Source organism: Cnephaeus nilssonii (assembly GCF_951640355.1).
Source record: "Cnephaeus nilssonii genome assembly, chromosome: 22".
NCBI lineage: Eukaryota > Metazoa > Chordata > Mammalia > Chiroptera > Vespertilionidae > Cnephaeus > Cnephaeus nilssonii.
Genome location: NC_137093.1, coordinates 14,105,948 through 14,130,841, shown reverse-complemented (window position 1 = coordinate 14,130,841; position 24,894 = coordinate 14,105,948). Strand labels below are relative to the sequence as shown.

The 24,894-nt window shown below is 61.5% G+C and overlaps 1 protein-coding gene across 6 annotated transcripts in view; it reads left to right on the top strand.

Moving 5' to 3' along the window:
* The window catches only part of ARVCF (ARVCF delta catenin family member), a 47,207-nt gene that overhangs the window by 18,753 nt on the left and 3,560 nt on the right, over positions 1-24,894 (top strand). For 3 of the 6 annotated variants that reach the window (XM_079763198.1, XM_079763193.1, XM_079763194.1), the window contains 10 exons: positions 7,562-7,789; positions 16,289-16,447; positions 16,637-17,163; positions 18,203-18,702; positions 19,267-19,450; positions 20,294-20,411; positions 20,797-20,968; positions 22,661-22,732; positions 23,967-24,094; positions 24,511-24,673. In XM_079763198.1, the coding sequence (XP_079619324.1) occupies positions 7,580-7,789; positions 16,289-16,447; positions 16,637-17,163; positions 18,203-18,702; positions 19,267-19,450; positions 20,294-20,411; positions 20,797-20,968; positions 22,661-22,732; positions 23,967-24,094; positions 24,511-24,673 (2,233 nt within the window). In that variant the 5' untranslated portion in view covers positions 7,562-7,579. Of the gene's footprint in view, positions 1-7,561; positions 7,790-10,847; positions 11,110-16,288; positions 16,448-16,636; positions 17,164-18,202; positions 18,703-19,266; positions 19,451-20,293; positions 20,412-20,796; positions 20,969-22,660; positions 22,733-23,966; positions 24,095-24,510; positions 24,674-24,894 lie in introns of those variants that run through there. The other 3 variants (XM_079763197.1, XM_079763195.1, XM_079763196.1) reach the window with 2 other exon arrangements.

The window sequence follows — 24,894 nt, the reverse complement described above, 5'->3', positions numbered from 1 at the left end:
TGAGGTTCCCTTATCCAAGCCTGTCGCAAGGTTGTGGCTGCATCAAGTCTGCTCCGGGCCACACAGTTTGGCTGGCAGAATTCTCAGGGCAGACAGGCAGAGATGGGGGCTCTACCATCTAGAGAAGCCAGGCTAGAGAATCAAGGGACGGTGAACTGGGATGGACCGGACACTGTGTCCCTTCAGCAGCCCTGGTCCCAGGCCTCCTATTATCTGCCGGCACCCAGGACTTCCCTGCCTGGTTTCCAGTGAGGTGGGAGTTCCCTTGCTGCCTGTGCGGTTTCCACTTATCTAGGCAGAGCACGCTGCTTGTCAGAGGACGGGGGAGACAGCGGGAAGCCCCCCAGCCCCCAGCAGACAGCCACTTCCAGGTGCCTTGATGTTCATCCCAGGGACCCCTAACCCTCAGGCTCTCCTGCCCCAGCTTCCTTGGCTCTGTAATGGGGGGCAGGGGATTGAGGGACCCTGTCTCATCATCTCCCAGGGGCTGTAACCCCACTGCCCCTCAAAGAGGCTTTGTACCACCACAAAGAGGCTCTGTCCCTCCCGGAGAAGCCTGGGTGTTGCCATGGTGACAGAGGGGACCTGGAAGAAGGGGGTCCACTGTGTGGGGGGAAAGAGACATTCCAGGCAGAGGGCACTGGTGTGCACAGGCCAGTGGCTAGTGTGGGTGACGGCTGCACTGCCAGGCTTCAGCCCTCGGCCTGGCTAGACAGCTGCCCGGCTGTGCCAGGTGGGGCCGTCAGACCATCTCACGGATCCCTTGGCCCCTCAGTAGAGGCTGGGCTCCCAGGCCCTGGTTGCTGCGGGGTCTGTCTGGGTTTGGTCCCAGCCTGGCTGTGAGCCTCAGTCCCTGTGATCACCTCAGTGGGTTGGGTCGCTGAGCCTAGGCCCTTGTATCTGCACCCCACACACACATTGTCCTGCTCTTCCTGCGATGGAAGGCTGTGGTGAGCAGGGCTCTACTGAAGGGGTTGGGGGAGCCACACAGGGTGCCTTGCAGGCTGGGTGCCTGGTGGGGGAGGCAGAGGGCCAGCTGATCTCACACAGTGGGGCACCTTGGAGTTCAACCACTCCTTTGTGCCTCAGTTCCCCTCTCATGGCTGGAACTGGAGTGGGTGGGCTGCTGGTGCAGGTGGAGAGAGGACTGTGACTTCCAGCCCCCAGCCCTCTCTGCCTGGAGCCCCCGGCTCTCCAACCCTGGGGCCTTGAGGTGCCCCCAGGCCGGCTGTTGCGGGGACCACAGAGAAGGTGGGTCCTCGCTGCCCATACCCACACTTGGAGCTTGAAAGGCATAGCCCTCGGGCCTAGGCTGCAGCTGCAGTCTGGGTCAGGTGCAGGAGGGGCAGTGAGAGGGCTGCCCGGAACCCCAGCCTAGGACCTGGGGGACTGCGGTGCATTTCCATCCCACGAGTCCTCACAGAGAGGCGGGCCGCAGGGAACCAAGGAGACGTGAGGGGTGCCACAGTGGGCACAGGGAACGCAGTCTGTGACGGTCCCAGTGGGAGTCGCAGGCCAGACCCTTCAGGGGTTCTGGCAGTGGCTCCCTGTGGCTCAGGCCTCCCACCCCGGGGGGGGGGGGTGTAGGGGTAGCAGCTGAGTGCTCACCTGCCCCTGCCTGTATTGCTGTGTCTGACCTGCAGTCACCTGGTCACTCCCCAGGCTCTCTGTGGCTCTGGCCTCCCACTAGGAGGGGCAGCAGTTGGGATGCTCACCTGCCCCTGCCTGCCATTGCTACATCTGACCTGCAATCTCCTGGCCGCTCCCCAGCCCCGCCCCCGCTCCAGGCTCTCAGCTCCTCCATCTCAGGTTCCCTGGGCCCCAGGAGTGTCCCTGCCTGGATCTGACCCTGAACTTACTGCATCATGCACACACACACACACACACCCCCAACACACACACACACACACACACACAGCCCCAGTTCTTCTGGACCACCTGCCAAATGGCCCCCCTGCCCGGGTGCTGACCAGTGCTTGACCTAGGGCGCCCCATAAGTACAGGGCAAGAACCTCTTGGGAAGAACACCCCTAGATTGTCTCCCCGCATGTAGGAGTTGTCTTCCATGTGATCATGGGATGGGTACTGCTGGGGGTCCATGTGGACAGACAGTCCTGGGGCAGGAGGAGGTCACCAAGGGGCCGCCGCCCCCCCCCCCCCCCCCGCCCCCGCCCATGGTGTATGGTCCAATGCAGTAGGCGCGCCTCCTCTGCTGGGGAAATCTAATTTCCGGGATGAATGCAATTACGGCTCTGCCAGCTCCCTGAAAATCCTACAGCTTCCCTTGGGCAGGCAGTGCCCAGGCCCTGGGGGAGCTCAGTTCCCCAGCTTCTTCACCCACTTGGCTGCCAGCTGGGCGGATGTCTGTTTTTCCCATTTCTCTCTTAGGGTCTGATGGTAGCAGAAGCTGGTGCTCCTTCCTAGAACATTGGCTCAGGACCAAGGGGCCTGGAGCTGCTGCGGCCAGAGGCGAATTCCTTCCCGTCTTTTTTCTGTGTATGCGCTTGCTCCCACTCTCATCGCATCTTCTCTGTCAGGCCACATCCCTTGTTTATGACCTTTACCTACTTTGAGTTGGGATTTTGGGTTTTTTTTATTGATTTATAAGAGCACTTTATAGACAAAGGAGATACTTTACCGCAAGGACTTGATCCCAATGTGTCGATTGGCTTTGGGTTGTCTTGATGTCTTTTTCTCCTACTTTCTAGTATGGAAAATTACAAACGCACAGGAGTGGAGAGACTGGTGCAACGCATCTCCACGCGCCCTCACCAGCTCCCACCGTGAAGTCACAGTCTAGAAGTAGAGTCATTGTCTTCCATCTGTAACGTTCTCTACATGTGCTACTGTAAATGGTGTCGCTTTAAAAAAAACCTATAACCAAAATACATGGCTTTTATTTTTGATGTACAGAAATGTCTCATTCTCCCAAAGTTAAGCCGGTTTGTCTTTTCCTTGGCAGTTGCTTTCTTTTTAAAAAATATATATTTTATTGACTTTTTTACATAGAGGAAGTGGAGAGAGAGTTAGAAACATCGACCAGCTGCCTCCCGCACCCCCCCCCCCACCCTCACTGGGGATGAGCCCACAACCAAGGTACATGCCCTTGATGGGAATCGAACCTGGGACCTTTCAGTCCGCAGGCTGACATTCTATCCACTGAGCCAAACCGGTTTCGGCCTTGGCAGTTTCTTTAAGGTTGAGAACAGCCTCCTCCTGCCCAGGCAGCCCAGGCCCTGCACTGACTATGAGTGACCCAGTGGTCCTGGCTGGGATGGATGGATGGATGGATGGATGGATGGATGGATGGACAGACGAGGACTCCACCCTTGTGAACCCCATGCCCCGGCCTCCTGTTCCAACCTTGACCCCAGCCTTGGCACAGTGTGCGTCCCTGTAGGCTGACCAGAAGCTATCCCTGTGGCTGTATCCACAGCAGGGGGCGACAGGGTAAAGATGGGCCCCCCACAAGGCCAGAGGTGTAGGGAGCAAGCCTCCCTGCTGGCAGTGCTGAGGGGACATGGCGCCCCCTGGCAGAGAGAGCTTCGGCACCACCAGCCCTGGGTTCTGCTCTTCTGCTCCTGCTTGCACCCTTCCTCCCCATCCAGATGGGTGGGGAGTGGGGTGTGGAAGGAGGTTCAACTGGTGTTGAGACCCCTCTCTCCCCTCATGGGGGACAGGGACAGCTGGCGGTCTACTGACAGATGGCCGGTGAGAGGTCAGGATCGGAGCCCAAGCCTCCTGCCTGCCTCCCCCTGCTGGCCTGAGCCTTGGGAAATTCCTCTAATTCCTCAACCCAGATTGGACTCAGGCCCCATAATTTGATTTTCTGGAGCAGGGTTTGGCTGTACTCCCTGTGAGGAGGAATGTCTGGGTCAGCAGGAAGACATCAAATGTGGGCTTAGGCCCTGACCGGTCATGCTCAGTGGTGAGAGCGTTGGCCTGTGCACCAAGAAGTCGGGGGTTCAATTCCCAGTCAAGGTTGTGGTTTGCACCCCACCTCCGGTCGGGAGGCAACCAATCGATGTGTCTTTCCCATATTGTCTCTCTCTTTCTCTCTCTCCCTCTCCCTCCCTCCCTCCCTCCCCTCCCTCCCCTCCCTCCTTCCTTCCCTCCCTCCTTTCCCTCCCTCCTTTCCCCTTCCTCCCTCCTTCCCTCCCTCCCTCCCCCCTCCTTTCCTCCCCCCCATCCCTTCTAGTTTCTCTAAAAAGGCAATGGAAAAAAAACATCCTCTGGTGAGGATTAACAACAACAACAAAAATGTGGGCTTAGGTTTCGGGGAAAGGTTCAGCATCTCCCCCCAGTTCCTCTGATGGTGCCTTCGGTTTCCTGATGGAGTGCAGCGTCTACAGTTGTGCCCCAAAAGGCTCGGGGACAAGGCCCCTCCTCCCAGCGGTTCTCAGAGCCTCATTCTTGCCCACCTGCCCACTCATTCATCTGCCCAACTGTCCATTTACTCATTCCTCCAGCCAGCCTCCTTGTACCCACTCACCAACTGCCTATGTAGCCACCCACCCACCCATCCACTCCTCTGCCCCCATCCTCTCATACAGCGACCTACTTATTCTGCAGTCCACACATCCGTTTACTCGTCCATTCCTTTCCCCTTCCATCCAGCCTCTGTGCTTTCACCCCTCCACCCTCCCACCAGTCCATCCACCGGGGGTCACTCCTGGGTGTCCAAGCCTGGACGGGCTTTCCCCAGGTCGAGCACCTCCACTCCTGCCCTGAGACAGGCAAGACTGTCTGTGGACGGCCTGTTTGTTCCTGTCTTCTTGCTACATCACCTCCATGGGCAGGCGGGCGTGTGTGTGGTGAAACAACTCATGCAAAGGTGGTGCCTGGGGTCAGGGCGGGGATCATGGTAGGTCTGCCCTGCAGGCAGGGCAGGGCCCTTCCCCGGTGAATGGCTGGGATGATGTCAGTCCGTGTGGCACCTCCCTGCCTTCCTCCCGGGTCACAGCAGGAGTGTCTCATGCCTACCACTACCCAGGATCGGAGCTCCACCCCAGGGCCAGCTGGGAACACAGCTGGGAAAGTCTCATGGTTGATCTTAAAAATTCATGCACATTTTTGCCTTTTCATTACATAGTTATTGTTTTAATATAAAAAGAGCATTTTGAGTTACCATCAGAAAAGCCACCTCTGGGGTGCTGGCCTGGGACACCTGTGCCCACCTGGGACTCGGGGAAGCTCCCATGTCAGGAGAGTGGGCCTGTGTCTTCCCGGCTTCCTAGATGCCCCCAGCCAGCAGTCTGCCTCCTGGGCATGCCAGGGCTGCTCTTGAGGCCACCAAGGTGACAAGGCGGCAGCCTGCAAGGTTCAGTGCCCTCACCCACAGGGTGTACCCTCAGACTGGAGCAGAGGGCATGGGCCCCAGACCGGGGGTCTCTGTTCTCCAGTAGGCAGCTGTGGGGCACTCTGCCCTCAAGCTGGCTGGCATTTGGGAGTGTCACCTGGGAGACGCACAGCCATGTAGCTCCAGCTGAGAGAACCGGGTAATGGAAAGGTCAGTGTGGGGTTTGGCCACCTTCTCACTATGGGCTCAGAATTCTGGGCCCCTGGCCAGCTCCCAGCCAGAGCAAGTGGGCCCCCTTCAGAGCCGGGGCCTGCTGGAGGGCTCAGGGCAGGGAGGCTGGAGGCTCAGGCAGCCCCCTCGCCTGCTGTCCCAAGGTCTGGGGGGAGGGGAAGCCTGAGGTTAGCCAGGAGCCCATGTCTCTGCATGAACGAGGAGGGAGGGAAGCCACCTCCTGGCCATGAGGCCAACAGCTGTCCCCCAGGTCCTGGTCATCCCCTCCCAGGCACACCTGGCCCTCCTGCGTGTGGCTCCGGGCTCAGCTGTGCTGCCCAGGCATGAGGCTCAGCTGAGGCTGCCCTGCTACAATCAAGGCTGGCTGCAGGCTGGCCTGCGTCCACCTCCATCCTGCCCTGTGCTGCCCCCGAGGGAGGAAGGGCCCATGACACCCACCTGGGCAGCCAGGTTTCGTTGATGTGTGCCCAGGGCCTGGTGGCCACCATATGCAGGTGTGTCTATGACCCCTGCACCGGGGGCTACGTGCCCATGGCTGCGTCCAGGCCGGGCTGTTTGTCCCGTATCCCCTGCTGGCCCACTGCACCCCCACCTCGCTGTGACTGCCAGGACCTCTCCCGGCAGGAGTTCAGTTAATTCCTCCGCCTGTGCTGACCTCATCGCCCCTCCTCCAGGTCACACGGACAATTTATTTGTGTGACTGGTTCTGGGGAAATGAAAAACAGCTCTGGGACCTATGCTGGCCTCTTTTCCTCGCTGGGCCTCAGTTTCCCCAGTTGTCACGGTCGATTGGACTCGGCGGCGTTCTTTAAACTGGAGGTGCACCCATACGCCCACAGTGTCCCTGGCCCCGCCAGCATCAGTGGGGCAAGCCTACCACTGACCTTCCTCTAAGGGCTCTGCCCCTGCAGCTGGACCTTGTCACGTGCTGCCCACTGTGCTGTGTCTCTAAGCTCAGGCCCTACACGAGTGGCCAGCGGAGGCAGCCTCAGTGGCCTGGTGTGGGTCGGATCAGGAGGATGCCCTGAGCAGCACTGGCTCCATGGGGCACCCTAAGTGCCTGGCAGTGTGGCCACATGGCCTGCACCCCATGCACTCCTATGCGGCTGGGTGTGAACTCCAAATACTCCTCCTGCATCTTTTTGCCCATGAAAAACAAACACCCTGAGCAGCCAGGGAGCATGCGGTGAGGAACAGCGCTGGCTTGTCATTGCAGCTGCCAAGCTCTGCCACCCTCTCCCCATCCCCTGGGACCTGCAGGGGAAGCACTGGGCCCAGACCCAGGCAGGCCTGGCCCTCCTGGCACACTGGGCCTGGGTAGCCTGGGCCCCCTACCCTCAGCCTCCTCCGGATCCAGTATTCATGGGCCACTTTCAGGCACAGAGTCACAACCACGCTGTACGCGGCTTTCACGGCCGTGTGGGTAGACATCACCCTGTTCCAGCCAGTGTAGCTGTGAGTGGAGGCCAGACCGCTGGTCTGAAGGCCAGTGTCACCCCTGTGCCTGCCTCGGTGTCCCGGGTGCACCTGGTGGCTGGGGAGTGACACCTGACGTCCTGCTCACTGGTACATTGGCTCTGCCACACCAGCTGCGTGGCTATGGACAGGTCCCCCAACCTCTCTGGGACCCAGCATTCACCTCAGTGTGAGGAGCCTAGGCTGGCCCCATGAGATGGGGTGAGTTGGCATGTGCTGTGGGCAGCAGAGGGCCTGGGAGGTCTGAGTGCTGGTCACACCAAGCTCTTCTGGCCCTTCCCTTCCAAGTGGGCTCTAGGACCCCCCAATAGTCCGTGGTTCTGCTGCGCCTGCCACGGAGCAGAGCCCCACACCCCACAGGGAAGGAGCCGGCTGCTTCCGGCCAGCCTCAGATTAATGGCTTTTAATTTAGAATTTAATCAATGTGGCTTCTCTCTTGAGAGCTGGATGCTCCAGTGTGGGAGTGAGTTGTGTGATCTGTGAGTGGGGCAGGCAGGGGGCCCATGGTGCCCTCTGCCTCGGCCCTACCTTGACCTTGCTCTGCTTTGCCTGCAGCCAGCAGGCGTCCTGGTCATGGAGGACTGCAACGTGCACTCGGCTGCCAGCATCCTGGCCTCGGTGAAGGAGCAGGAGGCTCGCTTTGAGCGGCTGACACGGGCCCTAGAGCAGGAGCGGCGCCATGTTGCCTTGCAGCTGGAGCGTGCCCAGCAGCCTGGTGTGGGCAGTGGTGGCGTGGGCAGTGGGCAACCCCTGCCGATGGCCTGGCAACAGCTGGTTTTGCAGGTAACAGCCCAGTGACTCAGGAAGGGTAAAATGGTCAAGTGGGAAAACAATCAAGGGGTCTTAGTGGACCACATGCCAGCATGCATTGGCTTATTGCAAGACCTCCTGGGGTCTCTGGGGGAGAGGCGAAAAGTGGGATCCCAAAGGGACTAGAAATCCCAGGTGGGTGTGCAGGGCACCATGCGATGAATGGGCAGGACACAACCTGACCCTCAGAACAGCACCCTCCACTTGAGTGAGCCCCCAGAACCCAGGCAGCTGAACAGGGTCTATTCTGGGCACCTCGGTGGTCAGCATGGTGACACTGAGAGTTTTGCCAGCCCTGGAGTCTCCCTGCCATGGTGTTCTTCCTAGCATGCACCAATGGGTCAGCCCCATGGGAAGGCTCCAGCAAGGCCTTGGGCTCTGCCTGCAGCCCAGAGGATAACCTGGGGGTTCAGTTTCTCCACTGGCTGTTACTCTCAGACGGGTATCTGGGCCCTGATCAGCCCCCAAGAGGTGTGGAACCCTGTCCGCTTTGTGGCCAGACCCTGATAACTCTGAAGTTAGAGGTTCATGGTTAGGAGTCAGGCCACCTGGATTCCTCCCGCCACCCACTGTGCCCCAGTGCCTAACCTGCAGACTAGTTACAAAAGCACCTTGCTCACGGGATGGTAGCGGCAGGACAAAGAAATGTGGGAGTCCTGGAGTTTGGCAAGGTTATTTTGGTTCCCATTATGAACTGAGGCATGGGGTGGCGGACAGGCAGGGTGGAGCTAACCCGGGAACTTAGGGAGAGCTGGGAGGAGGGTCCCTGTGTGGGGATCCCACCCTGCAGGCCTCCCACTGTGCCCCCTCCTCACCACTAGGCTCACTGGCCGCGGGGGGCATAGGCCTGAATATTCCCCGGGTTCCTCGCAGTGACCCTGGAGCCGCCCCCCCGCCCCGTGGGTTCGTCAGTTTCCTGGGCGGGACAGCAGGGTTGCTCTCCCAAGCTCGGTAGCCGGAGCTCCTCCTGATGTTTCCCCAAGCACATGCACATCCTCCCTTCTCTGGTCCTGCTGAGCCTTCCAGAGGTGAAGCCTGTACCCCCAAACTCAAGGAGGGGCAGAACAGCCTAGCTGGGCCACATGGGGATAGCAACAGCCAATGACCCCAAGGTGGCCGCTCAGGCGCCAGGAGCTCTATGCAGCCCTTCCAGGCCGGAAAAGGCTTGGGCCTTCAGCCCAGAGGGCACCGACAAGGGTTGATGCCCCCGAGGGAAGAGGGAAGATGTTCCCATGGCCCGGAGCTGCCCTGGCTTCCCGAGGGCGGTGCAGGGGAGACCTCAGGCCACCACCCCGCTCTGCCCACCACCCCTCCCCACACAAGGCTTTCCCAGCCTGCCCTCAATGTTCTCTCTCTTGGGAGGATATGGTTTTCTCGGGCTGAGATTGGGAGAGTGTGTTCCCAGGGCGGTGGCTAAACTGGCAGGGCGGAGGGGGTTGTGGGGGAGGTGGGACCCCATCTGGCTGTCCAGTCCTAGCAACCTCAATGCCAAACCTGCTTTCCAGATCCATCTCAGCATGAGGGGGCCTAGTGACCTACCTGCTGAGCCACAGAGCTACCGGGAGCTGCTGGTCCTCAGGGTCAGAGCTGGGCTCTGCACCGCTTGGGAGCAGGTAGCTGGGCCAGGGGGCTGAGAGGCCAGGGGCTACTGCTGCCAGGGGCTACCCCCACCCCTAGACTGTGCCACAGTCCTGGTTGCCTGCCCTTCATCCTCCAGCAGGAAGAGTCCCCTCCTCCAGACACCTGGCTGGAGCAGGGCCGGCCCTCACCAGTGTGTGTGTGTGTGTGTGTGTGTGTAGGGGGTTGGATGGAGGGGGGGCGGTCATCACTCGGGACCTACCCAGCTTCAGGCTGGGGCACAGGCAGCTGGTGTGATTTGGGAGAAGGCAGAAATGACCCCAATGTAAGCATCCTGGCCAAGTGACCTTAGGGCAGCGCTCCATCCTCCTGCTTCCGCCCCAGCCCTCTTGCTCCTGCTCCACCTAACGCTGCCATGGATTGATGATATAGGGGCCAGTGGTCAGGTCATCTCACCCCTGTGCCAGTGGTAAAACTGAGGCTCAGAGGGACATGCAGTGGACACCCCGAGGGCTCGCGCATGCTGGCTGCACGGTCTGTGTACGTGGCATGTTGTGGAAGAAAAGAGGCCCTGTGGTGGCTCTAAGTGGTGCCTGTGGGAAAACAGGTAGGAGATGGGAGCCCGGGCCTCCTCTCCTTTCTGACACGATGAACCTCCCTGGGCTGGCCCAGCTTTGTGCCTCCCAGAGCCAGGTTAGGTTACCTTGATTATAATGCCAGAGCCACTGGCTTGTTTTTGTGGGCTATGACCCAAGAGGTGGCCCAGCCCAGCCCTTTTCTTGTCTACATTTCTTTCGAACAGAGCCAGACTCCCCAGGGTGTGGCTTCGCCTTCTCACCAGGCTCCTGGGAGGAGGGGGGGAGTGTATCCTGATTAACCCACTACTCTGATTCCCCCCCCACACACACACACACACTTCCTAGTAGATCAAAGACATGGAGGGGAGAGGGTCTGAGGCAACTCAGCCTCAAAAGCTTTCACCCAGGGTCACCAATAATCCCCCCCCCCACCCCTTTGATCTGCTCTGACTCTCCTTAGAGGGTGGAGAGATCCTGGGCTTGGGCCTTGAGGGAGAAAACCCAAGACAAAGTGGGTCAGTGCAGGTCCCTTTGCCAGGTCTTCGTTGAGCTCTGTGGGGACGCTTACTTGGGGGGAGGCCTTTAAGGATGGGCAGTTGGCCTGGAGCGGGATCTGAGAGACCTTTGCAGCACTGCCATGGTAGTAACTACTGTCTTATCGGCCCCCATTTCACAGCAAGGGGAAACCGAGTCGCAGCCAGGATGAGCAGTCGTGCCGTTGAGAGTGGCCTTGCACTCTGTCCATAGCCACACTGGATCCTGAGCCCGGGAAGAGGGACTGGGCTCATCTCTGGGCAGGAAAAATATCACCCTCGCGGGGAAGTGGGGTGCAGGGAGGGATGAGGAGCCCGGACCGGTTGCAGGGGAGACCGCCCCGCACCCCTCGCCTCGCCCAGGCTGCAGAGCTCCGCCCTGCCCGGCCCCGCCTACCGGTCCCCGCCCCGCCCCGCCTGGGCGCGGCCCCGCCCGATTGGCTGCTCGCCGTGACCGCCGCCAGGTCCGCCCCCGCGGGGAGCGAGTCCGCGGAGCCCGAGCACCAGCGACCGAGGCTTCGGAGCCGAGCCCGGACCGGCCGCTGCTGCCCCACCTCCGGCCCGCGCCTCCCCAGCCGGCCCAATGCCGGCCGAACTCAGACAGGTTGGAGGGAACTTGGTCCCGGGACCAGCGGCGGAGGGCGGGGCGCCGGCCTTCCCGGGAGGACCCGCTTTTGTTTCTCGAAGCCGGCGGCCGGAGGCGGCTATTGTCTGTGCTCCGGGCCGGCGCATCTGGCCCGGGCGGGGCGGCGGAGTGGGCGCGCCTCCGGAGGCTCTGCCTGGCGCGGGGCCGCGGGGTCTCCGGGGGCCGGGCGCGGGGGTCCCGGGCGGGGCGACCCTGAGCGGGGAGCGGGGGGTGCACCCCGGGCCAGCGCCCAGGACAGGTGCCGACGACAGGGACGGAGGGCGAAGGCCTTCGGGAGCAGCCCCTCTGTGCCAGAGGGATGCCGAGCCCGAAGGGGGAAGCCCAGCCAGGCCTCCTGTTCCCGGGGCACGCTGGGCCTCTGCTCCCTTCCCCTCCGTAGCCCCAGCGCGGGTTCAGGCTCTGGGGACCCGCGAAGGAGATTCCAGAGGGAGATTTAAGGGAAGCCCTGTCTGCGGCGGCAGCGCACGTGAGGGGAGGGGTGGGGACGGCCCTGCCCACGTGCAGAGGCGGGTGGGGTCTCCGAGGAAAGCCGAGGCTGCCTGCCTGCCTTCCAGCACTGGGGCTGGGGGAGGCCTGTGTGCAGCCTGCACTCTTGCCCAGAGTGGGCGGGGTCCAGTAATAGACCCAAAAGCAGGCTGGGTGGAGGAACAACCGCAGGGCACCCCTTGTGCGGTCTCCCCCACATCTGCCTCCTGGGACAGCCAGCCAGTCTTTGCCTCCTCTGTATCCCTGATGTGGTCCCCAGGGTCTGGCCACTGACTGCCCCAGAGATGAGGTAGTCATTGGAGGAACTGGGGAATCTGGGCCACAGTGTGGCCAATGGGTGTGGGCTGGGTTTGGGGAAGTTGGGATGAGTGACAGCCAGCTCTGCTTTCTGTGCCCCACAATCCTGCTCCCGCAGCCTGCTGGGCACCCCCTACCTCTTGGCCTCTCTGCCACTCAGCGTGAGGCTGTACCCTGGCAGGAGGACTGCTGCTGTGGAGGGCTGACCTCCAGCCTGCCAGGGCTGGGCAGAGGCCATGGGCACCAAGGGAGAGGGTGTCTGTGGTGGCTAAGGGTTTGCTCCCTGATGAGAGATGCCAGCCTGGCTTATCCTTGAGTCCAGCTGGGATGGCCCTGCTGGTGGGAGGGGCTGTCACTCCTCCACCCCTCTGTTCATTCAGCAGCATCCATCTTATGCCCTCTGGGGGCCTGGCCCCGGGGGGTTATGGGAGCCAGGTGTGGGATCCCAGCATTCCCTGTGTTTGCTAACGGGAATGTGGACAGAGTGGGGCACCTGCCCCTTGGTTCATTATTCATGAAACAGACCACGGGTGCTCATCTGACAAGTGCAGATGGTGCAAGTAGATCCATGCCTCTGGGACCCCAGTCCAGCCTCCCCGTACCACCCCCCCCCCCCCCCCATTACAACTTGGCTTGTTTCTTCTGTCCCCTCCCTCAGCCATTTCCAATGCACCCCGGAGGCTATTGTGGACTTTTGCCCAAGTGGCGACCCCTCTGCATTGTCCCACATCTGGCCACAAAGGCGGACTGACACTATCTCCGCCTATCCCACAGCCTTGACAGCTCAGGTCCTTCCTGTTTCTGTGTGAAGAAGCCAAGCCCCTCCTGTGTGAAGGGGCCCAGGGCCCTCATGCTGTGCTCAGCTCTGTGCCTCTAGGCATCCTCTTGTGAGCATTACCTTCTGGGGAACTCCAGCCCCCACTTGGAGACCTGGGCCAACCCCCTTCCCCATAAGTTCAAGGGAGCTCATGGGAAACCCTAGGTTTGGGCAACAGCCCCTCTCTGGGCCAGAGCCCATGGGCCATGGACCAGGTGGACCATGGATAGGTGTATCACAGGGCGGATTTGGGCCCTGGAGGTGGGTGATGGGAGGCTGGGCAGTGGTTCCAGTGAGAGCTGCAAGCATGAGGCCAGGTCTGGAGAAAGAGTGCCAAGACACAGGTGACAGGACTTGACAGGATTTGGGACATGGAGGAGGGCTGGGGTGGTGTGTCCATGCAGGAGCCCATGTCTGGGGTATAGCGGGGTAAGGGGGGAACTGGGGCTGCAGGGCCAGGGGTTCCTGAGGGTGGGCTGGCCTGGGTAGGTGGACATGGGTGGTACATGGGGCCCTAGAGCAGGGCCTCAAAACCAGACAAGGACCCAGGCCCACTGGTCAGCTGTCTCTGTTGAGCACCAACTGTGTGCTGGTCATCGGCCCATGATCTCATGTCCCCAACCCAAAGATGTTGGACAGTCCCAAGCCATGGGTAGATCTTGGGCTTCTCCCTACCCTAGGCCTCAGTTCCCCCATCTGCTTCCAGTTCTGAGACTCCTATAGTGGATGCCTGGGTGCTGGTGGAGGGAGTCTGGCCCATGGTGGAAGACGGGAGGTGGTGGGGATGTGTGCACACCTCTGCGGGTGGTGGGCACCGCGCACTGAGTGCTGTTAGAGCACACACACTCATTTCCTCAGGCCTGTGGGCCAGGCTGGTTCTCGTGCACACGTGTGTCCCTTTCAGAGGGATCAGGTACATGCACATGTGTGACTAGGTCCCTGTCTGCATGCGTGTGCCCAGGCATATGGAATGGGGGCCAGGCCTTTCCATGATCTCCGGCTGACTCAGGCTCCTGCCTGCCTGCCTGCCCGCCTGGGTGAAGTCATCGCCTGTTTTTAGCTCCCTGAGGTCATTTGCCAGCAGGGGCTCTTGGTGCTACAGGGCTGCCTGGACTGGATGTTGATGGGTGGTGCTGCAGGATTATCAGGCCCTGTTGGAGGGCCCTGGCTCCCCTGGACACCCCATCTCCTCACCCTCCTGACTTAAATGTGTCAGAACCTCAGTACAGGTCGGAATGAAAAGAATAAGCTAGACCACAGAGTAGTATTGAGATCTGAAATGTGCTTTCCCCAATCCCAGCCAGGGAGTAGGGGCTCTTTAATGTATGCAAATGTATGCAAATTTACTGAGGGGCCATATCCCACTGGCAGTGTTGTGTCCTGGGCAACAGTCTTGATCCCTCGTGTCAGTCTTGCTTCTTGCCCCGCCCTGATACTTGCAACCACCAGTCCCAGGCCTGAGGCCCCTCCGTGCCTGGCCCTCCGCCTGGCCCTCCGGAGCCCAGCAGAGAGAATTCAGTCCCTGCCACACATCTGTTCCTGTACGTGCTAAATACAGATGGGGCACCCAAAGCCCCCGCAGTGACAGGCCGTTCCTAAACCTTCTCCTGTTTCAGAACTCTCCTGGCTCCCCAGTGCCCTCCAAGAAGTGCTCAGGCCACCCTGCCTGGCAGCCCATCCGCATGTCCCTACTCTGGGCCTCAGTTTATTTCTCTTTCCCAGGGGACAGTGTTCCTCCTTCCTGGCCAGGTCTCCAATAGGCACTGCACCTGCATCCCAAGACTGAGAAAGTGACAGTCAAGGCTGTGGCCCACAAGGGGTGAGGTGTGGCTAAAAGGCTTTGCAAAATTGCCTTCTGTGCAAAATTGGCTTCTATAAAGATGCCTGAAATCCCCCCATTAGCAGTTTGTGAAGTTCTGGGTAGAGCTTTTCCCCTTTGTCAGGCCTCAGTTTCCCTTTTGTAAAATCACATCTTTCCTCCTGCTTGGGGTACATCCTGTGCCTCTTCCTTCCTGTGTCACCAGAGCCCGAGGGATGCACCTTGTCCTCTCATGATAGTTTAGGCCCTTCCCTGGACCCCTGACGAAGTTACAGGGACCCAGAACCTCCATACTACAGGCAGTTGGGGGGCTCAAGCATTCCTTCAGGACCGGACCCCGACCTGGGAAAATGTCACACCCTGAAGGCACCTCTGACTGCCTTTCCCTGCATCACTCCGAGACCCAGGGACAGGAGCTGAGGAGGGCTCTGATGCCAGGCAGACGCAGATGGGAGTTGCTGGCCTTCCCTGGGCCTCAGCTCCACGTCTGTGCAGGCCTTCGGGGCCTGGGGCCCAGGCAGGGGACCCATCCTGCAAGGCATGGGGCCTGGGCTGCAGAGCAGAGCCTGTGCTTCTGCTGGCCCTGGCTGTCCAGGAATGTGCTCCCCATTACCCACCCCCTGTACTGGATTTCAGCCCCTGCCCATCCTGGCCAGGTGCTGATCCTGAGACGTTGGTGCTGTGTGTGGAATTCATGTGGTCAGAGATCCAGGGGTAGATCTTGGTCCCTGTGCCACACAGCACAGCAGGAGACTAGCCAGTTCTGCTATGGGCTGGCCTGTCTTCTTAGAGCCTCAGTTTTCCCACTGGCCAGAGGCATATGGGCCTTTGAAGAGCCTCTGTCCAGAGCCATCTTGCCTGGAATTCCACCATGGTCGTCCCCTGCAGGGATGAAGGTGGGGAGAGGTGTGTGTGTGTGTGTGTGTGTGTGTGTGTGTGTGGCGGGGGCAGGGACAGGTTGAGAATGAGGCAGGTGTTCGGGAGCTGAGGGCCAAGGTTGGGAGACCTGGGTGGTGAACAGAGGGGGGACACTGGTGTTCTTGTCAAGGACAAGCCGGGCCCCCTTGGCGTGAACCCACTCTCTGGGCTCTCAGGGTCTTAGCGATGGTAGGACTAGGCCTTGCCCACTCAACACCCTAAGAGTGTCTGTGCCGGAAGGAGTGTGAAGATATTTTGGTCCTCTGAGTGCCCAGGGCATTCTGGGAGCTGGGTATTTCTGGTCTGCGAGGGTGTCTGGCTGGCCTTAGGGACAGGGGAGCCTCGGTGTGGCCACGGCGAGTTGGTGAACACTAATGAAACTGCCACCTTAAGGCCTCTGTACTCAGCATTTGTGAGGTGGGGCAGGGAGGTGGCCCAGGACACCTGGAGGACATCCTGTGGGTCCTGCCTGGCCTTGGGCTCCCAGGAGCCTGCTGCAGTCAGGCCTCACTGCTAAGACACAGGACCTTTTCTGCCAGCTCAGCCCCAGGAGGCCCTGGAATAGGGGCCAGCCTCTGGGGCCCCCCTCTTGGGATGGGGCAACAGGGCACGGTCAGCCCCTCGGCGTTCAGAGGCAGGCACATGCTGTCCTCACCAGCGGGGGCTGAAACAGGCCCTCCGGTCAGTGGGTGCTGAGGGAGGGGATGAAGTCATTCCTGGCATCCAGGCCAGCACCTACCTGCACTCTAGGGCCGGGTGAGCATTGGGTCCTCCCACCCACACCCACACCCCTCACCCAGGAGCAGAGCCCGGGCAGCCAGGTCTCACTGGCCACAATGCCGGAGGCGCCTGAGGTGCTGGAGGAGACCGTGACGGTGGAGGAGGACCCCGGCACGCCCACCTCCCACGTGTCCATTGTCATGTCAGAAGATGGCACTACGCGGCGCACGGAGACCAAGGTATGGCGGGGCCCACGTGGTTGGCAAGTGGGCTCTGTAGCCGCAGTTGTCCCCTGTGTAGAGTGGGCGCATGTCCCAGCTTCCTCGAGGCCACTTGTTCGGGGGGAAGACTGAGGCCACTCGGGCCCTGTGGGCAGTGTCCGGGCCTCTCAGGCTGCCCAGCCCATTGGCTGCCTACTTACTCACCAGGTCACCAAGATGGTCAAGACAGTGACTACACGAACAGTGCGCCAGGTGCCCATGGGCCCAGACGGCCTCCCCCTCTTGGATGGTGGCCCCCCGCTAGGACACTTCGCTGATGGCCCCCTGGACCGGCACTTCCTGCTGCGCGGGGGTGGCCCGGCGGCCACGCTGTCTCGAACCTACCTCAGCAGCGGGAGTGGCTTTCCTGACAGCCCCGAGCCCCGTGACATCCCCAGCTACGGCAGCCTGTCCCGTGGGCTGGGTGTGCGGCCCCCACGTGGTGGCCCTCTAGGCCCCGGCCCCGGTGATGGCTGCTTCACACTGCCTGGCCGCCGGGAAGCCTTCGCCGAGGGCCCAGAGCCTGTGCCGCCGGCCGGTCGCTCCCAGCCCGAGCGCTTCCAGGCAGAGCCATACGGCTTGGAAGACGACACACGCAGCCTGGCTGCCGATGACGGGGGCGGCCCGGAGCTGGAGCCTGACTATGGCACGGCCACGAGGAGGCGGCCTGATTGTGGGCGGGGCCTCCGCACGAGGTGAGCACCCTGTGCCCTGCCACCACAAACAGGGAGTCTGTCTTCCCCTCGCCCACCGGAGAGTCCCCCACAGGTGGTCTAGCTGCCGGGGCTAAATTAGCTAGTCACGCACACGTCCGTTTGAATTGGCCTCTGTTCTTCTCAAGGACAGCAGCAAGGATGGGCTCTGGGATGGTGGAAGTTGCCCTGGGTGCCCTCCCTGCAGGTCTGGGCACGAAAGAAGCCCAGTACCTGCTGTCCCTGCTCTAGGCAGGTGACCCTGAAGACCGGAACCCAAGAGGCTCATGGGAGGTAGGGAGGCAGTGCCCATGGTCAGGGTGTTTCTCTAAGCTTGAGGCCTCCCAGGCCTCATGCTCAGATGCAACTGGAACCCAAGAACTCCCCTTCCCCCAGACCCTCTCAGTTTTACCTCTGGATCTGTTCCCTCTGCCCTCAGTTTCTCTATCTGTAGAATGGGAACATGAACACAACCTGGGTCTGGAGTATGTTGCATGACCATGGGCAAGACCCCTGGCTCCTCCTAACCTTAGTCCCTCTCCTGGGAAGTGGGTTTGATGGTAAAAACCCACAAGGACATCTGTGCCCTGGGGGACTGGTAGTCTGTATGCCCCTTAGATGGGCCCACCAGGGTGACCATATACAAAGAAGATCACCTCCCCCCACATCCTGGCACCAGGCAGAGACAGGCCTCAGGGGAAGGTGGGACTTCCCAGTCATGGGCAAATATTTCATAGAAAGGCATTTAGCTCCGAATCAGGGGACACTGCCTGGTGATGGGAGGGAGGGAGCCCTGTCCGGGAGGGATGCAGCCCTGATGACCATTGGCTGGGGTTGCTTCTGTCATTGGTTCTGAGTTGGTTCTTGCTGGGCTGGGGTATGACTCTCAACACCCATGTGGTGCCTGGGGCCAAGTACCAACACTCCAGGCCCAGTCCCACCCTCCGTGGGTTCACGTTTCCCTGGAGGTCTGTTGGGGCAGCTCAGGGGCAGGGCAGGCAGCCGCTGAGAACGTGTTCGTGTGCCCTGCTCATGTGCACAGGGCCTATGAGGACGTGGCAGACGATGGCGGTGAGCTGATGGAGGAGAGGCCCCCATTCCCAGCCACAGCAGCACCCCTGGCCCAGCCAGAGCGGGGCAGCCTGGGCAGCCTGGACCGGATGGTGCGGCGCTCGCCCTCTGTGGACAGCGCCCGCAAAGAGCCACGTTGGCGGGACCCTGAGCTGCCCGAGGTACTGGCCATGCTGCGGCACCCCGTGGACCCCGTGAAGGCCAACGCAGCTGCCTACCTGCAGCACCTGTGCTTTGAGAACGAGGGTGTCAAGCGGCGTGTGAGGCAGCTGCGGGGGCTGCCCCTGCTCGTGGCTCTGCTGGACCACCCAAGGGCAGAGGTGCGGCGCCGGGCCTGCGGGGCACTGCGCAACCTCTCCTACGGCCGAGACACTGACAACAAGGCCGCTATCCGGGACTCTGGCGGCGTGCCCGCCCTGGTGCGCCTGCTGCGGGCCGCCCGGGACAATGAGGTCCGAGAGCTCGTCACAGGTGAGTGGCACCTGGCCGGCCCTGCATCCCCCGGGAAGAGACGAGAGCGAGGCTTTGGCCCGGGAAAGCACCCCATTCAGTCAGGAGTCCCAACTTCTGGGGGCAGGTGTCAGGCTTAGATGCCATGGAAGGTCCCCAATCTTGACCTCTGACTTTGCTGCCACTGGTGGGGCTGGCACTGGGCCCCTCCCCACCCGGTCCCACTCCCAATGGCCAGGCAGGGTCACATGACCACCTTTCACTGTGGCCCCAGTTGTAGGCCTACCCACCCGTGTGGCTGGGAAGAGGGGTGGGGAAGAGAAGGCACCTGCTGTATCCAGCCCCAGGCTCCCTGCTCTTGTCCTAGCCCCTTGGGCCCTCACCCCCTCCTCAGTGGGAGCCAGTGGTAGGTGCCATATGCCCCAGCCAGGAGGAGCATTCAGAACCTCGAACAGCTTTTGTCACTTCCTGCCTTCTGGCCTGAGCTGGGGCATGATGGATGGTGCGGCAGGTCCTGAGCAGTCACCTGGGAGGTAGGGAGGCAGTGCCCATGGTCAGCACTGGCTGGTCAATGGTGCCCCACAGGCACACTCTGGAACCTGTCATCCTACGAGCCCCTGAAGATGGTCATCATTGACCATGGCCTACAGACACTGACCCACGAGGTCATTGTGCCCCATTCGGGCTGGGAGCGAGAGCCCAATGAGGACTCCAAGCCACGGGATGCCGAGTGGACGACTGTCTTCAAGAACACATCAGGCTGCTTGAGGTGGGGGTGGGGCCGGGCTCAGGCACCCCCTGAGCAGCTGCCCTGGGCTGTTCTTGGTCAAGGAGGCAGGAGCCGGGCACCAGAACCTGCATGCAAACAGCTATCCTGGGAGAGCCATGTCCTCCTGTCCCAGATAAGCAGGAAGACAACTAGCTGCCCGAGTCTTAGGGATCAGCCATGTCACAGTTCCTGTCCCAGTCCTGAGAATGGGGCCCGGTGGGCTTATACTGACTCCCAAGGGCCGCCTCTGGACAAAGTCTGCCACCCTGTTGTGTGGTACCCCATGGCCCTATTCCTGCCCAGCTTCAACCCACTCTTCCATCATCATGACATCCAGGGAATGGGGAGCCAGGACCTTCCTCTTCAGTCTGCCTCAGAGGCTTCATCCCACCTCCTGTGACCTCTCCCCCACTCTGGGGGGGCCTGCAGAGCCCACAGGCAGTCCAGTGTCCCCACAGTCCTGTTTATCAAGATATGGCCCCATCCTATAGGATCCTGACCTTAGGAATAGTAGAGCTGCCATTGGGGCAGGGGGAAGCCAGAATGGTCTGTGCACAGATTCAGGCTTCTGGACCCACTCTGTCCCTTTCCAAGTCAACTGGGAGTCAGGAAAGCCTCTCCCCTGACCCCCGCCGTGGAGATGCCAGGTTAGGGCTCCCTCCCCCGAAGGCAGGCCAGCCTCACCCCCTTCGCTGCTACGGGCTGGTGTCAGCTGCCGATCACCTCAACAGGGCGGTGTTAGTGTCCATTTTGTAGATGGAAACAAACCCCCCAAGGCCAGGTGGGGGCCCGGGGAGTTCCGGCGGGAGCCAGGGGTCATGGGGCTTGCTCTTGGCTACCCAGGAACGTGAGCTCAGATGGCGCAGAGGCCCGGCGGCGACTTCGGGAGTGTGAAGGGCTGGTGGACGCGCTCCTGCATGCCCTTCAGTCAGCCGTGGGCAGGAAGGACACAGACAACAAGGTGGGCGGGGTGAGACAGGGTGGTCCCAGCAGGTCCCAGGCAGGGGCAGCCGCAGCCTCCCACAAAGGGTCAGGGAGATGGGCCAGAAACGGGGCCCAGGGGGCTTGAAGCATATGGGCGGCACCGAGGGGACAGGCCCGCACATCTGGGGCAGCTCGGGCCACCCTGTAGTGACCATCCTGTGCAGTGGGCCTGCCACAAAGCCCAGCTGAGGTCCCACCTGAAGTAGGTGCTCTACCCTTTTCCTCTCGGCCCCCGCCTGAGGGTGCTTGCCCGTGTGGGCCCCCCTGCCTCAGGCCTCCGTGTTTACACCCTCGGTCCTCTCAGAGGCTTAGCATCCCCCATGCCCACCCGGCCATACCCCACCAGCTCTCTTCTCCCACAGTCGGTGGAGAACTGCGTATGCATCATGCGGAACCTGTCGTACCACGTGCACAAGGAGGTGCCTGGGGCCGACAGGTACCAGGAGGCCGAACCTGGGCCCCTGGGCAGCACTGTGGGCTCCCAGCACCGGAGGCGGGATGATGCTGGCTGCTTTGGTGGCAAGAAGACCAAAGGTGTGTGGAGGGGCCTGGGTGGGGTGCCACTTTAGAACCTCTTCCCTCCGTCCCCCCACTCTCCCCCTCCCCCCACACAGGCTGAGGCTCTCTATACCCATGACATTCATGGCCAGTGGGGAAGCAGGGAGCCAAGGCGGGTGGGCCGCCCTGGGGTACCCATCCAACAGGCCCAGCCTTCACCCCTCTGCACTGTGGGGACCGCAGGGAAGGACAGGAGAGAACCCATGTGGCGGGCCTATCCCTTAGCTCCAGGGAGGGTTCTGTGGGCCCAAGTTTGGAAAGCGCTGAAGATGATGCCACCTTCTGGCATTGATAGAGCACCTCCCTGAAGACCCCGAGAAATTGTGGGGCAGCACCCCACCCCACCTTCAGGGTGCAGGTTCCAACATCCCCCAGCAGCTGCCAGGTGGAATCTGTGGATCGCCTTCACCTGTCCCACCTGTGTGGGCCTTTGCTGACCCCTGTCCTCCTTGTGGGCACTCAACCCCCAACAGTAATTGGGGTGAGATCCCACATGCCACCTGTTTAACCCAGGGTGTGCAGTGGGAAGTTGAGGCTTCCTGGGAGGGCACGGGGTGGGGGGGTGCTGCCCGCTCAGGCTCGTCTCCTTTCTCCTGTGCTTCCTCCGGCCGCCCAGAGGACTGGTTCCATCAAGGTGAGTCCCTGTTTGTCCTGCCATCCAGGCCCGGCGGGTGCAGTGGGCACCAAGGAGGCACAGCCCCCTCCTCCCCTTATTGCTCAGCCTGTGGTCTTCGAAACTGCAGGGCTTTCCAGCCTCAAGGTCCTGCCCCACCCCCAGTCCCTTCTCTGGGCAGCCATCTCCATGACAACGGCAGGAATGTCAGCCCTGGACTAATTTGGAGGCTCAGGGGCTTGTCCCTCTGTAACCTCAGATTTTGCTCCCCAGGCCGGGCTGGGCCTGGAGCTAGGACTGGGGCAGAGCTGATGTCCTCAAGGCCTGGGGGTGTCTCCCCAGCGGAGTGGGGCATGTGTGGCTCACACAGGGACACCCAAAGGCCCCAGAAGGCCAGGGATGGTGGGGGTCCCAGGTCATCTAAACCAGCGGTCGCCAACGGGTGGTCCGTGAGGTCCAAAAGGTTGGCGACCGCTGAAACTCAGCTCTGCTGCCTTCCAAAGGAGAAACTCCTTCATCTGAGGTGGGGATGGTGGCCAGGAGGTGGCGATGCACCCAGAGGTGTACAGGTCGAGTCTGACAGGTGTTAGGTGGAGCTGCTGTAGGGGCTTGGCCTGTGAGCAGGGTTTTCCTGGCCAACAGAGCCTGGGACAGGGTCTAGGCCCCAGACGGGCAAGTTTCCCCCTGGGTAGGACTCATTGGCCCCAGCCCTGCCTTGTGTAGCCAGGCATGTCCTGTCCCTGCCAGGCCTCGGCTTCCCTGTGTGCACCTACCCACCACCCAGCTACTGGATCCCTCATTGCACACACCTGGCAGCCACAGGGAGGCCATTGGGCAGGTCTCAGCGCAGCTCCCAGAGCCTGGTGGGAGATGAGTCCTGCCTGGGACATCCCTAGGCCCTGCTGCTAACACTGCTCCCCTGGTCTCTTGGTGCCTAGTCCTGGACATGGGGGTGCCTTCTGGGCTCTAGGCAGGAAAGTGCTGTGCCCAGCCCTCATGACACACACCTTACCCCCAAAGGGTCCCCCTCACCTCCCACTGTTCTTCTGTTCCAGGGAGGAAGGATGGTGAGATGGACCGGAACTTTGACACGTTGGACCTGCCCAAGAGAACGGAGGCCGCCAAAGGTGAGTGGGTGGAGGTGGAGTCCAGGCTCAGGACTGTCTGGTAGTGAAGCTTTGTGCCACTAAGGAGGCCTTGCGGATCCAATATGGACACGGGCCCACAGGTGTGGCGTTCCCCAGAGGACCCCCGAGCCCCTGGGCACCAGCAGAGGGTTAGACTCAAGAGTCGGTGCCACAGGTTCCCAGGATTGGGGGATAGAGAGGCCAGGCTCTTGCTGGGTCTCAGCTTTGGAGTGAGGCCCTCAGTGAAGGGCAGGGGCTGGCTGGCAGGGCCGCTAGTGACAGGTTCGCTCCGAGGGGTTTGGGTACCGGGACGGTACAGTCAGATTCAATACGGAGGCTGGGCCAGATCACCCCGATTCCTGCAGGGGCAGCGTGGTTTGTGCTTCTGGTCCCGCGTCTGTTGGAACCCTGCTGGGTGCTGGCATTGTTCTGCGCAATGGGAATCCAGCCCGAGGGAGAGGGATTCCAGGCCACAGCCCCCCCTGCGAGACCAGATGCTCCCAGGCACCACGGAAGGAACCAGCCACAGGAGATCTGGGGGGACACCACAGTCTGAGGGATCAGCCGGGGCCAGCACCTCAGGGGGCCACGTGTTCGGGGAATTGGAAGCCCAACTAGGCTGGTGTGGAGGGAGCATAGGACGTGAGGACTAGGGAGGGGGTGATGACATGTGGGGGCCAGGGGCCAGGGGACAGGGAGGTGATGTCCAGGAGCAGGCAGACGCCCCAGTGTGGGTACAGTAACCATGGAAACTGCTCAGCCCCTCATCTCTGGAACGCTGTGGCGGAGCGCTGCAGCCAGGCCTGGACCTCTTGGAGGGATGGGCCCTGTTGCTAAGGGCATGACCCTGGTAACACAGCCTCAGTTGTATACGGGAGCTGGGCCCTGTTGCTAGGGGAGGTGGGTCTTGTTGCTAGGCCCACCCTCCAGTTGCACAGCCCCTGTTAGCTACTGGGAGGATGGGTTTTGTTGCTAGGGAGTTTGAGTCCTGTTGCTAGGGGAGAGGCCCTGGTGGCCACCTTCTCTCCACTGGTAGGCCTCCCTGAGCCTCCGTCGGTTCCTCTGTGAAGTGGGACTGCTTTTTCTCTGGGGTAGCCACGACATTGTTCAACATTTCCCGACTGCACCACCCCCATCCCTGGGTCCCAGCGCAGCCTTGCCCTGGGAGGAGGAGGGAGAGGCGGTGATGGGGGGAGGTCTGGGCGACCGTAGGCAGCTGGTGCTCTGTGCCCAGGCTTTGAGCTGCTGTACCAGCCCGAGGTGGTGCGTCTCTACCTCTCACTCCTCACGGAGAGCCGGAACTTCAACACCCTGGAGGCTGCGGCCGGTGCCCTACAGAACCTCAGTGCTGGCAACTGGATGGTGAGAGGCCATGTCTGGCAGGGAGGGGACAGAGAGGGAATCCCCGTGTCTCTGTTGGTGCCTGCTCCTGCCTTTGGCCAGGCAGGGGGAGGGGAGGAGCCGCCCCAAGGTCAGAGGTTCAGGGCGCTAGGGCTGCAAGCAGTGCGCCCTGGGTGGTGGGGTGTGGAGGCGTCTAGTGGAGGGAGAGTTGCGCCCTGGGTGGTGGGGTGTGGAGGCGTCTGGTGGAGGGAGAGTTGCGCCCTGGGTGGTGGGGTCCGGAGGCATCTAGTGGAGGTAGACTGGAGCTGCGGGTGTGAGGCTTTGTCAGGAGCACAGCCCAGCTGAAGGAGTGGCCAGGGCTCAGGTGGGAGAGTGTCCCTCCTGGGTGGGGTGCTACTCTGTGTGCTGAGCGTGCTCCGCCTTCTCTGCTGCCGCAGTGGGCCACATACATTCGCGCCACGGTGCGCAAGGAGCGCGGGCTGCCGGTGCTGGTGGAGCTGCTGCAGTCCGAGACCGACAAGGTGGTGCGCGCCGTCGCCATTGCCTTGCGTAACCTCTCGCTGGACCGACGCAACAAGGACCTCATTGGTGAGGACACAGGTGGGGCTGAGCCTGGAGGGGAACCGGGGGGACGGCTCTGGGGGTCCTGCCGTCGGGGCCAAAGGACCCCTGCTTCAGGGGCCTGGCCTGGGCCCCATCACTCAGTCCCAGCCGCTGGAGCGCCAGTCTTCTTCACGCTGCCTGAGCCTAGTCCCCTGTGCACTGGGAACCGTGGGCTCCTCTCTCCTGAACCCGCTTCTCCCCACGGGGGTGGGCAGAGG